The sequence below is a fragment of the Eubalaena glacialis genome, chromosome 6 (assembly GCF_028564815.1).
Source record: "Eubalaena glacialis isolate mEubGla1 chromosome 6, mEubGla1.1.hap2.+ XY, whole genome shotgun sequence".
NCBI lineage: Eukaryota > Metazoa > Chordata > Mammalia > Artiodactyla > Balaenidae > Eubalaena > Eubalaena glacialis.
In genome coordinates, this window is record NC_083721.1 from 4179721 (window position 1) to 4196891 (window position 17171).

At 51.5% G+C, this 17171-nt stretch overlaps 2 protein-coding genes and 1 pseudogene across 2 annotated transcripts; 1 reads left to right on the plus strand and 2 right to left on the minus strand.

Moving 5' to 3' along the window:
• Nucleotides 1-7704: 7704 nt before the first annotated feature.
• On the minus strand, nt 7705-9150 carry LOC133093118 (keratin-associated protein 12-1-like). Its single transcript, XM_061192851.1, has one exon. The coding sequence runs from the start codon at nt 8482-8484 to the stop codon at nt 8032-8034; it is 453 nt and encodes a 150-aa protein (XP_061048834.1). The 5' UTR covers nt 8485-9150; the 3' UTR covers nt 7705-8031.
• Nucleotides 9151-12569: 3419 nt separating this feature from the next.
• On the plus strand, nt 12570-12934 carry LOC133093119 (large ribosomal subunit protein eL42-like). The gene has a single exon (XM_061192853.1). The coding sequence runs from the start codon at nt 12570-12572 to the stop codon at nt 12906-12908; it is 339 nt and encodes a 112-aa protein (XP_061048836.1). The 3' UTR covers nt 12909-12934.
• Nucleotides 12935-16236: 3302 nt separating this feature from the next.
• On the minus strand, nt 16237-16859 carry LOC133092904 (keratin-associated protein 10-3-like; annotated as a pseudogene).
• Nucleotides 16860-17171: the final 312 nt, after the last annotated feature.

Genomic DNA, 17171 nt, shown 5'->3' on the forward strand with positions numbered 1-17171 from the left:
GGACCCACAGGGGTCAGGATCCGAGGTCCAGCCACGCTGAGCCCTCTTGCTCCACAGCCTGCCCTGGTGACGGGATAGAGAGGGCAGTGACGTCACTGGCTGCTGACGCAGGCCCACTGCTGCTGGTGGGACAGCACATGGGGCTCAGGAACCCCCAGGCGGTGGTTTGGAGGAAGGATGCTGAGAGAGCCCCGCCCCCCAGTGGGGTTCCTGGAGGCAGTGCTCTGAGGGGTCCACTCCCAGCCCGTGAGCTTCTCTCCCCTCTGTCCCCACTGAGACCCGAGAGCCCAGGTTCCTACAGCCACAGGATGCTGTCCCCCAAGCTCCCTGCTTTACCACCCCTTTACCAGTGTTCTGGGGCTGCTGTGACCAAGCGCCACAAACTGGGTGACTTTAAACAACGGACGTTTATTGCCTCACGGTTCTGGAGGCCTGAATCCAAGATCAAGGTGTCAGTAGGTCTTGCTCTCCCTGAAACCAGTCAGGGAGGGTCCTCCCAGGCCTCTTCCAGCGTCTGGGGGCCGCTGGCAGTCCTTGGTGGCCTCGGCTTGTAGATGCTTCACTCCAGTCTCTGCCTCTATGTTCCCAAGGCCTTCTCCCTCTGCGTCTGTCCACGTTTCTTGCTTCTTTAAGGACACTTGTTATAAGCTTGCCCTAATCCAACATGACCTCATCTAAACTTTGTGACATCTGCAAAGACCCTACTTCCAGACAAGGTCACGCCCACGAGTACCAGGCGTTAGGACTGCAACATCTTCTTTGGGGGACATGATTCACCCCATAACCACCCCCATGAGTGAGGCCTCAGGCAGCACCCCACCTGGCTGATGGCACTTTGTGAGGGGGTCTCCTGTTCATTCTTCATCGGTTTGGGGGGTAGGTTATTGTGGCCACAGCTGCCTGTCATCAGCTCCAAGAGGTGTGTGGACAGATCCGCCATATCAGTAAACAAAGGATGTTGTGGCCATCAGGCCGTCAGCCACTGCAGCCACCGGAGACTGTGCATCCTGAGGGGGCTCAGGATGGAGAAAAGCAGGATACTGGCCCCAGATCATTAAGGTGCATATCAAAGGAATGATTTCCATGAGCCCAGACTCCTGCATCTTCCCATACACAGAAAAACCCTAAATTCATTAACTTGAGATGTCTGGTTTTTCTTTAATTAACAGTAATCTTTTGATGTTCCAACTACCTGGTTTTTGTTGCAAAAACTCCTGTATAACAACATATATGTGTATATATATATATCACTTTGCTGTACACCTGAAAGTAACACAACATTGTAAATTAACTATACTTTCATTTTTAAAAAAATTTTAAAAAAAGGTTAAAAAAACCCTGCTCCTATATACCCTGGCTCCTCCCTGACCTCTTTGGAGCAGTTTCTCAGGGCTATCTGAGAGGCTGCCTCCCGGGCTTGAGTCCTCAGGAAGTCCACCAAATAAAACATAATTCTTAACTTTCAGGTTCTGTATTTTTTTTTCAGTCGACAGGCGGCATGATGGAAATGCCAGGATTTTACCCAGAAGGGAATCAAGACTCCAGTGGAGAAAACAAGGAAACCAGACAAACTACAGCAGGGATCCCAGTGTATACTTGGGGTTTTGGTCATCTGACCAAAAGAGTCAAAGTTTACACCCTGCAAACATATTAGAATATCACAGAAATGATCAGAAACAACACCAGCCTGAAATTTGAGGAGAGCCGACGTGAACTGCTCCCAAGTTCAAACCTTTTTCGACGGGGCTTTGCAGCGTTGGCGAGACGTCCCTCCACTGTCATCTAAATCCAAATTCTGATTTGTTATTTTTCAGGGTCCTCCCTACTCCAATACAGCAGATTATTTTAAATAGCAAAGCATTATGTAAACAGCATCATGGACTGCAAACAGGAGGCTGATGGCCACCATAGCAATTCGTTCTGCTAATAGGTCTACGTCACAAACGGGACGTATGAGAAAAAAGCAGGAAACGAGGTTATACCAACAATATAGCCACATCTTTATAACAAGAAGAAGCAAACTCTTCTCCACCCCCAACAACATACACACGCAATACAGAAAAAGGATTTTTTAAAAACGCACCAGAATCTCAACAGTGGTTCCCACCGTAGGGAGTGTGGAGGTGGGGTCAGTTCTTTCCCTCCCTTTTTATAGGAACTTTGACTTGCAGGGTTGAAGAAATCCTTGAGGTTTGTCCTGAGCCCTGGGGCAAGCACGACTCTTGCCCTCCGTTGAGGCTGTCGACTGAAAAAAAGCGCACAACCTAAAAGTAGAGAATTATGTTTTATTTGGCGGACATACTGAGAACTTCAAGCCAGGGACACAGCCTCTCAGATGCTCCGAGGGACTGATCTGAAGAGGTCAAGAAGGAACCAGGATGTATAGGAGTTTTTGCAACAAAAACTAGGTAGTTGGACCATCAAAAGATTACTGTTAATTAGAGAAAACCAGACACCTCAAGTTAATGATCTTAGTGCTTTTCTCTGTATGGGAAGATGCAAGGGTCGGGGCTCATGGAAATCATTCCTTTGATATGCACCTTAGCGATCTAGGGCCAGTATCCTGCTTTTCTCCATCCTGAATCCCCTCAGGATGCACAGTTTCTGGTGGCTGCAATGGCTGCTGGCTTGATGGCCACAACATCCTCTGTTTACTGAAATGGCAGGCGACATACCTCGTCCACAAGTCCAGAACCATGAGTTATGTGAAAGCGCCTGACGTCTCCTCTGTGTGAACAAGCGGGTGGCTTGTTGTTTTTTTTGTTTTTTTTTGTGCCAATTTACTATGGGAGGACAGCAGCCAAAGGGCATACCTTAAAGTTTCCAAGATACCTGAGTCTCAGGGTAAGCAAAGCTTATCTAGGATTATTTACCTGGTGATAGAAACGGCTCTTTGAAAAGTCTTTCTACCACTGTGTCAAGAGTACTGAGTTAAAATGTAAATTATTAACACATTCTTATACAAAAAGACACAGAAAGCCCATTAATGGTATATCATAGTTACCTACACGATATTATTTTCCAGTTGCTTAATATACTTACAAAGCATAAAGGCTATAACTGTCAAGGGAGGGAGACCAGCAAAGATCGCATTTGCTGTGCAGCTTTGCAGATTAGAAAGTAAATGGAATGGCTCATATTTCAAAGAGTTTTCTCAGCACCTATTGTCCCCTTGCCCAAGGAATCTTGTAGGTTTAGGAAGAAAGATTCTTTCTGAGAATTGAAAAATCTCGTATGGGCCAGACCCCATCCCAAAACCAGGCTAGAAGTCCCTTTTCTGCCCCTTGGTGACTTTATAGAACTCGTTTTTCTTTAAGGCTGGTTGTTGCCTCCCCAGTGCGTGTGCTAATAATCAACCAGAATTAAGTGTCACAGGAGCGGAACAGAATAGTCCAAGGACGTCATTGCCCCTCTCCAGTTGCTAGGCAACACCTCCTTCGCGGAGATGGACAAAACAGGTTGGGGAAGATACCAGAAAAGAAGCCTTCTTATTCCACGTCAGCCCCACTGCCCCCTGGAAGGGGACAAGACAGGGGAGCCTCTCTCGGGGCCACCCACTCAAGAGGCATCGTTGTCCTCTCTTCCCCTGTGTCCTCAATTCAATGGAAGAGAACTTGAAGCCCCTGGGTGCGGCTGGTGTGTGTTACCAAGTGTAATCCCGACGGGAATTCTTCCATGCCCGCTGTCTCATCCTCCGCCATCACCTGGTTACTGCTGGGACGGCCCGAGTGGGCGGCGACGGGCTCCATCAGTTTACTGGATTCCAACTGAGAAATGTCGCTCAACCATGGGGAGGTTTGCAATCTCCCGATTCACTGAATGCAGGTTGCAGATGTTTGCAGTGGCTGTCAACTAGGTGGGATGCTGCCGCAGCCCCCTTCCCAGGTTTTTACAGTCAGTTCATTGCACCCTCTAAAAGAGTCCCCAGAGCAGGAGGCAGGGCAGGAGATGGAAGATGTGATCAGCTTTTGGACACACAGACACAGACCAGGTTTTGGACTCCAAGCTCTGCTGTGTATACACTGACTGCAGCCTGGGGCAGGGGTCTTTCCAGGCCCTTTCCACTTCCTTTAAAAAGTGGATATTTTCTCCTAGGAATCAGCCCAACAGAAATGCTTGCACAGAGATATGCGTGAAGGTGTTTATGACCACATTGTAATAGCGACAACAGCAAAAAAAGGAGACTAGATGAAGGTGATTAATAGAGGAATGCTGTTATTTCTGCATGTCTGTGTAATGAAATACTACTCAGGCATTAAGAAGAACGAGGTAGATCTATGGGTGTGGATGTGGGAAGAAGCCCTTGATATTTTACCAAGAGGAGCAAATTAAGTATAAGTATATTACAAAAAGCTGTGTGTGTATGGATAGACATGTGTCTATTTTGAAGGAATAACGTTGCCTGCCATATCAGTAAACAAAGGATGTTGCATCCATCAAGCCATCACGTTACAGCAGCTGGGATGGTGAGCCCTAAAGGAACTCGGGATGGAGAACAACGGGTTGCCCACTGCCCACCTCTCAGCCAGGGAAGCCACCTGCAGCTGTGCACCCTGTGGGGATTTGGGATGGAGAAAAGCAGGAGACTGGTCCCAGAGAGCTGAGGTGCATATCAAAGGAATGATTTCAGTGAGCCCAGACTCTTGCATCTTCCCCTACATAGAAAAGCGCTAAATTCCTTAACTTGAGATGTCTGATTTTCTTTAATTAACAGTAATCTTTTGATGTTCCAACTACCTGGTCTTTGCTGCAAAAACTCCTACATATCCTGGCTCCCCCCTTGCCTCTTCGGAGCTGTCCGTCAGAGTGATCTGAGATTCTGTGTCCCAGGCTTCAAGTATGCAGCATGTCCACCAAATAAAACATAATTCTCGACTTCCAAGTTGTGCATTTTTTCCAGTCAACACTATTAAACTTATGTAATGTATATACCATGAGCATTTATACAAATTTGAAATACTGAGCTGTAAACAGTGGTTAACTAATACCTAGTCTATACAATTTATTCTGATTGTCTAAAAAAAAGACAATTAAAGTGCTGGTTTTTTTCAAATCAGAATCCAAACAAGGCTCACACAAAGCACGTGGGTGTTGCTTCTTTTAAGTCCCTTCTGATTGACAGCAATTCTTACAGCGTGTGTTTGTTAAAGAAACTCAGTTATTTGTCCTGAAGAGTTTTCCACATTCTGGATTAGGTTGTTTGTGTCTTTAGATGTTCTTTAAAATAATCCTCCACCTCCTATATTTCTTGTAGAATGGGAGATCTGTGGATGGGCTGAAATGCAGGTTCAACTCCTTTGGCAAGAATACTTCACAGGAGTTGTGTGCTTCCAAGTGTATGACATCAAAAGGCAGATGATGTCTGGGTGCCTCGGTTTGGGGGCTGCTGTCGTCTCTGGGATGGCTGCTGTCAGCCTGTTCCCCACCAGCCTTTCAGCTCGGTTTCAGCAGCCACTGAGAATCTGGACTTAGATCTATCATGGCATTGGGCATTGCAAGATGGCTGTTATCTAAGTCTATCACCCCTTCTACATTTATAACCTGGAATTCTTCTATAAAGAACTTTCCTTCCACACCTATTTGGTTACCATAAAATACTCTTTTTCCAGGAAAGTCCAGATACATGATTTATTCTGTCCTTTTAATCAATTTTCAGAATAATTTTTGGTTTCCTAGTAACCTCTATAGATCTCTAATTATATGCATACATGCTTATAAATGTATATATACTCATATATATATATTTTTATGTATATGTATATATTTATATGCATAAAATCTTGGGTATTTTATGCACTTAAGGATTTTTATATAATTGGTGTGTTTCACTCTACAGCAGGAGTTATTCTTTTGGAGGATGAAATTACTCCTTCTTCAGGGGGCATCAGTGGGAGCCCCTTCAGGTTGGCTCCTGTGTCCTGTTGATATAATCTCAGTAGTCTTTGATAGCTTCCTTGCTTTGGGGCTCAAGGTGTCCCAGACTCGTTAAGCTCATTTCCTGCCCCAGCAGCCCACCTTTCTTTCAGGGAGCACATGGTCCTTTTTAGTGGAAAATGAGATTTAGCAACCACATCCGAGATCCTGGGGCACTCATTGCTACAGGGCTGCCATTGCTTCCAGGTCCTTTGCTGCAGACAGAGGTGCCCAGATATTAGGTTTATTAGGGAGCTCTCTCAGGATCAACATCTGTGGAGGGGAGGGTCTTTTAGAGCTGTCCTGAGTTGGGGCCCCAGCCCAGGTCTTTATTACCCTGGACCAGTTATTAGATGTGAGTTTCCCTGAAAAGGCAGTCTGACCATGGTCAAGACTATCGTCTTCAGCTGAAGCAACTCCCAGAAAGTGATAAGCGATATCGAACAACTGCCTTCTAATTTTTTAAATTCTCTCTTCAGCTGTGTCTAATATTTTGTTTAACTGAGTTTTTAATTTCCATGACTTGACTTTTTATTTCTAGAAGTTCTATTTGTTTCTCCTGAAGTCTGTTTCTTTCTTCTATTTTAATAGACTATCACTCTGTTTTCATAATTCTCTCTTTTATTTCTTTAAATAAAAGTAAATAATTAAAACTAAATGTTTTTCCTCTTATGGTCACCATGCTGTACATTGCATCCCCAGGACTTACTTGTTTTATAACTGGACGTTCTTACCTTTTGATGCCCTTTACCCATTTTGCCTACCTGTCTCCCCATCTCTGACAATCACCAATCTCTTCTCTGTATCTGTGAGTTTTGTTTTTTCCTTAGATTCCACATATAAGTGAGATCATACAGTATTTGTCTTTCTTTGTCTCACTTAGTTCACTACTCATAGTTATTTTAAACTTTCATTCTGACAGCTCCAACATCTGGGCCATTTTCAGTCTAGTTGTGTTGATTGCTTTGTCTGTTGACAATGGACTGATTTTTCCCTGCTTTTTTGTATATCTATTAGTTTTGTTGAATATCAGATATCATGTGTTAATTTAAATGGACATAAACAATGTTTCCTTCTGGGAATGGGTATGTCTCGTCTCTTCTTCTGTCAGGTCATCAGTGTGGAGGGAGGTTTGAATCAACTTGCTTTGACCTTGGTTTGGGTTTTATTATTATTTGAGGACGTGCAGGGTGCCAGCAACTTCAGATTCCTTATGGGGACCTGTGCCTTGTGCTTAGGATAAGGGCTGGGGAGCAGAGTGATTTCACCGTGTCCTATATTTTCGGCTGTCCTGCATGCCCGGCACACAGAAGGGACCTCTACACACATCTGCCTTTCCCTGGTGGGGAACGATGCTGCTCAGCCATCTGTGCCGGCCAGGCTGGAGCCAGGGGGCGGGGGGGGGGGGGTCTCTGGTCCTGGCCCAGGGTCAGCCTTGGCAGGCCCTGTGTGCCTGGGGCTTGGGGGTGAGGCTTTCTCAGACTTCTGCCTCTTCTCCCTGGGATGGCCGGACCCCCTTTGTGTGTGTTGTGGGTTTGTGTGAGTGTTTCCAGCCCTCCCTGTGTAAACATCTGTTAGGCACCAGGTGGGACCCTGGACCCAGGCCTGTTTCCTGTACCCCACTCAGAGGAAGGGGAAGTCCTTCCCCATCCACAATGTGAGTCTCGAGTGGTGGACGTGAGGACACACCTTCCCCACCCTCCATCCACCAAGGACCCTCCGCCTTCAGCTGAGCCATCGGGAAGAGGGCTCTTTGAGGAGGGTATTCCGTGCTTGTGATTTGTATATACTTTCAGGAAGGAAACTTCAAAAATATGTGAAGCTAAAACAGGGGGACAGGCTGCATTGAGAAAGCATGATTTATGTGGCTCACGTGGGGCGTGGTTTCCTGCTGGAGACAGAGGAGGACCCTGGGGACCAGGGCTTCCCAGGGGGGATGCGCCAGCTCACAGAAGGGTCCAGATCATCCTGCCATCTCCTCGCCCGAGTTCAGAGGGTTGGCTGAGCGTGCTTGTCGCCTGCCACGTGCAGAACCTGGAGGCCCACCGAGGACTCATGCCGGGAGGGGTACAGGTGTGACCCCGTCTGCAGTGGGAGCAGCTGGGAGGAGGCGCGTGATCACAAACAGGAAGGGGTGCTACAGGGGGCGGGTCTGCAGAGCAGGGCGGGGCGGGAGGGCTGGCAGCACACGGAGGAGTGGCAGGTGGAGGCCACGCACACAGGCTTGTAGCTCGTGGGCAGGCACACGGCAGGCTTGTGGCTCACGGGCACGTATACAACTGGCTTGCAGCTCACGGGCACGTATACAACTGGCTTGTAGCTCACGGGCATGCCGGTTGCCTGGCAGGGGCTGGACGCGCAGCAGGACGGCTGGCAGGAGCTGGGCACGCGGCAGGCGGCCTGGCAGCCCGAGGGGCAGCTGGTGTGGCACATGGTGTCGTGGGGATGGGCTGGTGTCAGGAGGAGGCTGCCTCCCCGGGGGCCTTTATACCCGGGCGGTGGGCGTCCCAGCGACACAGAAGCACAGCTGTTCACTTCCTCGTGGCTGCTGCCATCGTGCTTCCCCAGCATCTTGTTATCCTGGGACGCACTCTCCTGTGCTGTTCTCCACCATAAATTAGTTTGGCTTTGAGGCCAGTTCCTCCTGCAAACAGGATGCTCTGGTTTGCCTTCCCGTGGGGTTCGTGGTGTTTCTCCAGGCCATCGCTGTGCACAGAGCACCCCAGGATCCACTCAGAGTGCTGTACCCTTTTATTCCTTTTTATCTCATGCCGTCAATGAAGACTTTGAGGCCGTCATGTATTTTGAGTTTTTATTTCGCACAGGAAAACATTGAAGCAGGAGTCTGCAAACTGCCGTCTGTGAGACAAGTCTGTCCTGCTGCTTGTGTGTGAGGAAGTTCTCTGGGGCACAGATACGTCCTTGCATTTAGTGTGTCTAAGGCTGCTTTTCCCCGACAGCGCTGAGTCTTTGTGAGTGAGACCGTGTGGCTGCAAAGCCTGAGATACTTACTCTCTGCCCTTTACAGAAAGTTCACCAGCTCTGCCTTATTGTAATCGTACAAGAACTGATTTGTTCATGCAACAGATTACACTGTGGGCTGGCAACAGAGACGTCTGGCCTCATGAGCCTTCCAGGGCAATGAATAAATGGAAAATGAATGCATGGAATCATTCCGGGGGGCTCTGAGGCCTGGAAAGGAAAGCAGGTTCAGCAGACAGAGAGACGTGGGTGCTGGTGGGTGGTCTGGGGGCCTCGGGGAGGAGGTGATGCTGAGCCGGCACTGGGTGCAGTGAAGGGTCAGGGGCGGTGCTCCAGGCAGAGGCAGGCAGAGGGGTGTGAGGACCCTGCTGCAGAAACCAGCATGTTCCAGGAGCAGCATGGGGTGCTAGGGAGCCGGTGCAGGGGGACTGACTCACATCGTGGAGGGAAGACGAAAGATTCGGTGAACTGAAGACACATCAGTAGAAAGGATCCAATCTGAAGAAGAGGCACAAAGAGTTAAGAAAAATGAAGAGGGCCTATGAGACCATATCAGAAGGGCTAACATGCAAGTAATTTCAACCCAAGAAGGAGAAGAGAATGACATTGAAGCCTAAGAATATTTTGAAGAAATACAGGACAGAATCCCCAAATCTGATTTTAAAATATTCCAGTTTACAGATCCAAGAATCTCAGACCACCCCTAAGGTCCCAGCACTGTTAGGCACAATGGAAAGACCATGGATTCCAGAGTGAGGCTGAGCAGCCTCAATGCCTTCTTCTCCGTTTGCAGTGGTGAGAACGTGCACACATCCTGGGATCCTTCCAGATCTTCCTGATTGAACATCTGTGCAAATGGGATATCCCCTGCCCCTTGAATGGTGGCAGGATTGATAATTGATCAGTTACGAGAGAGTCCACGTAAAATGCTTAGCTCAGCTCTGGCACAAAGCTGGAATCATCACCCGCCGTTACGATTATGGCAATAACGTGGCCACAGCCCCCAGTGAGGCGCCCGACCCTGAGGGAGAACCTTCTGGATCACTGAGTTTCCAAATCGCAATGGGGGACGCTGGTGCGGTGAGTGTGGTCGTACTTGTGTGGACAAAGGACAGGGTGTTTAAAACTGGGGAGGGCCTTGAAAATCATGAAGTGGGGCCCCCGTCCCCAGCTGACGGCCCTTCCCCATCCAACCCAGGCTCCGATTCCAGAAATCACAGGGCCGCTGGGTCACCGTCAGCCTCCAGCTGAGAAGGAGCTTCCTGAGCTGAGTCACTGCCACCGGAAACCCCAGGAAGAGACCCGAGGCGGGGACGAGGAGGAAAGACAACAGGCCGCCACGAGGAAGACACCCGGGTGCCGCGTGGCCAGGACGCCACAGCCCAGGTATGAAGGCGGCCCCGGGGAAGGAGCCTCCGGACCAGCCCTGTCCTCTGCCCTGACCGCACCCAGCCCCATGCCACCATGTGTCATGCCAGCTGCTCTGAGGGCTGCCAGCCGGCCTCCTGTGTGCCCAGCTTCTGCCAGCCTTCTTGCCGTGTGCCTTTGAGCCACAAGCCTGCTGTGTGTGTGCCCGTGAGCTGCAAGCCCATTGTGTGTGTGGCCCCCTCCTGCCAGCCCTCCTGCCCTGCCCTGGGTGACCGAGCATGGGAAGGTGGCTCTCGGCCGAGGGGGGAGCTCCCAGCGCTCAGCCCGAGGGACCCCACTCTGTCCCCCGAACTCACAAGGTCAGTCCTCACCCTGCTCTGCGTGGATTGAGGGCAAGTCACTAACTTCCTGAACCGACCCCGTTTAGGTGAAAAGGTCTTCTGCTCCGCAACTGAGTCTAAATGGAAACGAGATGCTCCGCTGACAAGCGGGGCTCCTCCGCCTCCTGATGGGTGGGAAGGAGCCTCGTGGGGACCTTCCGTGGTCCCCCAGAGATGCCCACGGCCCGCCCCCAGGACTGTGACGCGTCCCCTCACACGGCAAAGCGATTTTGCCGACGGGAGCAAAGTAAGGGTCTTGTGATGGGGGATGGTCCTGAGTCATCTGGGTGGGACTTGGGAGAGGGGCCGGGGAGACTCGGCCACAGAAGGGGAGGCCGTGGGAAGAGGGAAGCCAGACGCTAGGCCACGAGCCGAGGATGCGGTGCCTCCGGCTGAAAGACACGAGGATCAGATTTTGCCCGGAGCCTCCGGCGAGAAGCGGGCAGCCCACATCGTGACTGTGGCCCGTGAGACTCACTCCCGATTTGGCCTCCACAGCTGTGAGGTGACACTTTGTGTTGTCTCAGCCACGTGTCTCTGGCACTTGTTAGGGCAGCCGCAGGACAGTCCAGCTTCTTGACGGCACAGCCTCGGACTTCCACCCTCCCTCCGTGGTCCTGCCAACTGCACCGTGACCATCAGTGCCATGGGCAGAGGTCGGGGAACGAAGGGAAGGAGGGGAGCCACTCGGGGCTGCGGACCTGGCTCCCCTCTCCCTGCTGTGCGGTCTTGGAGCCCATTCTTCCTTGGGGGCCCTTCCTGCTGGGCGGTAGGACCCTCAGCCCCCAGCCGGGGGAGGAAGCCCCTCCAGCTGGTCCTTGCCCTTCTCTGGTGCTAGCTGTAGCTGATGCTGTTTCTGCCCAGGTCTGTCCCCCTCCAGGCTCTCTCCCCTGGCCTGAGTCGGCCCTGTCCTCTCTCCCGCGTGTGGGGACTCTCAGGTCACCCTGCCCCTGAGCATCCAGCACAGGTTCTGGGCACCTTGGCACTGGGCAGTGGTGGGCCTCCCTGCAGGGCACTCTGTCACACTCCTGGTGACCCCCTGGGAGCCCCTCCTTTGCCTGCAGAGGACATAACTGCCCCAGTCCCTCCTCCTCAGGAGGGCGGGGGACATGGCACAGCTTTCTCCAGGGACGGCTCTTGATCTCGGCAGGCACGGGCCTGGACCCCTGACACACAGACCCCCTCCTGGCTTCTCCACCCTCTCTAGGGGGTTGGAGTTGGGGAGAGGCTGGGGTAACTTCCAGGGCGGCAAAGTATTTGGATTTTGCTGGTTGTTTTGAGGATCACTACACAGACATTTCAATTTGTACACAATTCTTAACGTACGTACCAAAAATCTAAAAAATCATGTAGTTGTGATTCTTTTCTGAACAGTTATTCGAGTGACTTTCCAGCTTAAAATTTGGAGGCAATTTTCCTTGACAGGATACCAAGTACCAATATCTTCAAATATTGATATGCTGTTACATCGTAAGTCCCACTATTTCACAATTTAATATCACATACACTACATACTCAAATTGTCAATCGTTCACAGCACATTAACAGTTACTAGAAGAACTGGACTACCACGACCAAAGTTGTTACAGAGGGCACAAAATTCTGCCCAGGGGAGCCAAGATCAAGGGGTGAGTGGTTTGCTTTAGGAAACAATTCTACCAAAAACAACGTGGGAAGAGAAGTAATTTAAAGTGTTCAAGACATTAAATGCGCAACTGACTCCAAACTGCCATGTAGTATGCTTTGTATTACAGGATAGAAAAGCTACCCCCAATCTGTGGAATGTTCAGCTGACACCCAAGACAATCAAAACCTCCCATATTCAATATCCCACTATTTTCTCATTGTACCAAAAAACAGCAAGTGATTTCACGTCTTAAAAAAAGACATTTACCTTCCTTCCGTGCCGACAGCGCTCTCCCAAACATGGTGAACGTTCCTAAAACCCACCGGACTTTCTGTAAGAGTGGCAAGCACCAGCCCCACAAAGAGACACAGTACAAGGGCAAGGATTCTCTGTATGCCCAGGGACAGCGGCGTTCTGACAGGAAGCAGAGTGGCTATGGTGGGCAGACTAAGCCGATTTTCCGGAAAAAGGCTAAAACTACAAAGAAGATTGTGCTGAGGCTTGAATGCGTTGAGCCCAACTGCAGATCTAAGAGAATGTTGGCTCTTAAGAGATGCAGGCATTTTGAACTGGGAAGAGATAAGAAGAGAAAGGGCCAAGTGATCCAGTTCTCAGCTTCATATTTTGTTTTATTATGAAGACAATAAAAATTTGAGACTGTTTACCTCATTTAGCTTCAATTGGTTTTTTTGGAAGGGAAATAAACTAGTGCCATCCATAAAATTCTCCTTGGGAAACTAAAAAAAAAAAAAGCATTTACACTTAAAAAAAGTGGGATGAGGTAGGATTCCCTCCTTTTAAAAAATGTTTCTAGAGCTACTAAAAAACTTGCATTTGCAAAATAGTTGATAAAAATATTCCTCTGGATTGTACAAGAAGGGAAACAGGGACCACTGATAGGACTGGGTGTGTGTGATATTAATCAGACTTGGCTTCTTTCTCTCCTCCTTCATCAGAGGCCAGGCTGTCCTCGTTTTTAGTTTCTTCGTTTTCTGCAGGTAAGTCTTCTTTAGTCTCTTGGTTAGCCACTTCAGCCTGTTTTCCCTTTGCTCCCCTTTTCCCTTTTGTTTGCACTTTTTTTGTCTGAAGATATATTCTTTCCTGCCACCTTTTTTGACTTCGTTTCCACTTTTGCAGGAGCCGGTTTAGCTGACAGCCTCGCCCATCTCCTTTGGGCTCCTCCTTCACCACTGCCTCAGGGGAGCTGACCTTCCTCTTGGGCATCATGGCTGCAGGGCCAGCGCGTGCCGGGTGCCTGCGGGCTGTGGTGCAGGGGGAGCCTTTGGAAAGCTGGGCTGCCTGGCCGCTGCCAGGGTACTGTCTTAAACAGCACACATGTATGGTCTCCCGGTGTGGAGCCCAGAACTGGAGATCAGGGTGTGGACAGGGCTGGTCCCTTCCCAGGGCGGCGAGCGAGAATCCATCCCCTCTTCCGGCTCCTGGTGTTTGTTTGCTGGCATCTCTGGGGCTCCTCGGATCGTACAGGCATCACCCCAATCTCTGCCTTCATCTTCACAACATCTTCCCTCTGCTCGTGCCTCTGTGTCCAGAGTTTCCTTTTTTTTTTTTTTTTGATAAAGACACCGTCATATGCCTTTGGATTAGGGCGCACCCCACTGGCCTCATTTTAACATGATCACATCTGTAAGGACATCATTTCCAACTAAGGTCACATTCAGAGGTATTGGGAGTTAGGACTTCAACATATCTTTGGGGGGGGACACAATTCAACCCACCAGAGGGGCAGCTCAAAGCTGCAAGACGAGTCCGGCCCCTCCTTCGTGCACCCGCGTGGCCGTGCCGCCGTTCCGCTTGTCCTGTGGCATCTGACCTCTTGGTTCCTCAGGAACCAGGAGAGTCCAATTTGAGGATCCCGCCTCACTTGACACTTGACGAGCTCACTGTGTGCAAAGGCCCCACTCGTGTCCGGAATCACGGCGATTATGGGAGGAAGATGAAGGCCTGCGTGTGGGATGGCCCAGAAAGTGCCGGCTCAGCCCCTGTGGTGTGAACGTGGGCCCCTCAAGCGCAAGGCCACTGGGGCCACCCTGGGGAGGGGGTTGAGGGGATGCCCAGAGAAGGCACCATCCCCAAGACAAGGAAACTGTTGCCACAGCAGGGTGCCAGCGGGGAGCTCTTTGGGAACCAAGAAATAGCCCAAGGAGTGCCATCAGGGCATCCTTCCTGTTGGAAGGCACATATCTAGAAACTTCCATCACTGTGATGTCACATGATCATGAGGGTGTGAAGTGCAGAAGGAATTCTTAGAGCACCTACTGCTCCGGCACTTTCTCACCATCCTTGCTTTCAAACCAAACCTCCCTGCCAGGCCTGTTTATTTTCACCTGTATCCAAGCCAGGCCACTTTATGTCACCTCCTGGCCTTTCCGACACCCTCCCAGACACCCCCAGGGTGTCACCTGCATTGTCCACCAGGCAGGGGAGAAAGGCTTCGCGGGTTGCTCTTGTTTCCTGGGATGCCTTTGAGGGTGGTGACTGTCCGTGTCTTAGTCGCATGGATGATAGATGTGTCACGGTGACAGAGGCGCGCGCCTGAGATCTGGAGGCTCTCAGAGGATTTAGAACTGTCGTTTTGTTACAAACATGTTCTAAAGAAGCTCTCCAAAGTAGAGACCTGGATGTCCCTAACCGATTCTCTCCTTCCGCGTCTGCGCTGTGGCCTGACCGGCGTGGACACCCACAGCGCCAGCAGTCAGCCTGTTTTCTGCTTGGTGTCGCTTGGTGCACATGCAGCCACGTGTGCTTGCTTGTGTTGTCCATGGCGACACTGCTGTCCTGTCAGGAACCCCGAAGACGCCCTGCTCATCCTTCTGATGGACGATTTGGTGTCCCTGTGGGTTGTAGGTTCTGGTTTCCGCGTGTGTCAACGTCCCTGTACTTCATTTTCTTGGGTTGGGGTGAAGTGGAACCTTCTCTATGTCTTTTTAACTCTTTGTGCTATGCAGAGTCCATCAAGGCCTTTGTCCATTGTCCATATGGAGATGGTTATATTTTCTCAAAACTTGAATGAACAGGTAAAGGGTACAGGTCTTGAATAAACTCGGGCAAGAGATTTAAGAGCTGAGGCAGGTTTGCAATCTGGCCATTTCCTGTTTAAAGATCCTCTTCGGGTTTTGCTCTGTCCCCTCTTCCCTGGATGGAGCTGAGCTGGGGTGGGGGCAGGACCCCCTGGGAGGCGCCTTCAGTTCCTGGTCCCTCCTGCCTGGCCTCCACTGTTCTGCTCCTACGGACCTCATCAGCCTGTTCGTGACTGGGGGGTAAGTAGGGTGCCGGATGCTGACATCATCAGTCTGACTGCTGCCCTCTTGACTCTAGAGCTGGTGGTCCACTGAGACTGCAGGCTCATCCTCCTACTGTCCTGAGGGTTTGTTCACAAGGTGTCTTTTTTTGCTCTGTGCCTCCTCACTCAGGCCTTGAAATCTTGAGTAGAACAAGTGATGTCTGAACCGACCCTGCACCGCCCTCGGGGCCCACAGGAACTCGTACGCAGACCCGCATGCAGGCAGCCCTCCTCTGGGTGGGCACCTCCCTCCAACGGTGCTCGTCCTGGACTCTCAGATCCCGACCCAGCAGGGTTTCTGCTGCTCCGCACGTAGCATTAACCTGCACAGGCAGGGGGGTGGGCCTGGGAGGAGCCCAGGGACCGCTCAGGGTCCGAGCCTTCTGCCCCCACGCCCCCTCCCTTGCCGGCTTTGGGGAGGGTGGGCCCTGGGGTAGGAAGGGACACGGAGCGTGCAGATGGCACCCGCTTTCAGATCCTGTGGTCTCTCAGCTGCTTGAACTCGGATTCGAGACTATGTCTTTGAGGAGGAACCCCTCTGGGGGTTGCCTCTGGGCAGCCACTGAGTGTCAACCGACAGGGAGAGGGGAGGTCCCGGCGCCAGCAGAGGGGCTCCAGGGGCTCCCAAGAGACAGCAGCTTGTAGGGGGCAGACGATCCAGCCGGTCAGCAGCAGGACGTGCCCGAGTTGGGGAGGCAGCAGCTGGGGCGGGAGCACGCCGGGTGGCAGAGCAGGGACACGGAGGAGGCCGGGCGGCAGCAGCTGGGCTGACAGGAGGAGGTGGGCACAGCAGGCGGGGCGGCAGTGGAGGGACGCGGAGGAGGAGGATCTGCAGCAGGACGAGGGGCAGGGGGTGGGCTGGCAGCACGAGGGGGCTGAGCAGGGGGCGGCCTCACAGCACACAGGTGTGCAGCACACAGGTGTGCAGCACACAGGTGTGCAACAGACGGGCTTGCAGCAGACGGGCACACAGCAGGCCCGCTGGCAGGGGGAGCAGGTGCAGCAGGAGGGCTGGCAGCTAGACTGCTGGCAGCACGGGGCCGTGCAGGAGCTGGTGCAGGCTGGTGGGCAGCAGGGGCTGGACACACAGCTCACTGGGGTGCAGACGAGGGTCAGGCAGGGGGCCGGGGCGCAGCAGCTGGGGGCGCAGCAGGGGGCTTGCAGCAGCTCTCTGGGCAGTCGTCCACCTGCCAGCAGGAGCCGGTGCAGGAGTCACAGGGACCGGGCAGGCAGAGCCGCTGCCGTAGCTCAGGGCGCTGGAGCAGACAGACGGGGTGGACGTGGCCATGGTGGGGGCGGGGGGGCTGGAGGAGGGTGTGAGTGTGGGTGAGGTGCTGGGGATGTCCGCTTTTATACCCCCCACCCCAGGGTGTGCACGTGGCCCCAGCAGGAGGCTCCCACGCCTGTCCTTCCTTGTTGATGTTTGGAGCTGGCTGCACGAGACCCTCATTAGGGCTGCTGTGTTTTCTACAATCAGCTATTACTCATTAAACTTGTGAGTATGTTGCAAGAATCTGTTTTCCCATCTGTTCTTTGGCTCCGGAAAACTTGTAGGGAATATACGACGCAAGTTTCTGCTGAGTGACTGCCACGGTTCTTA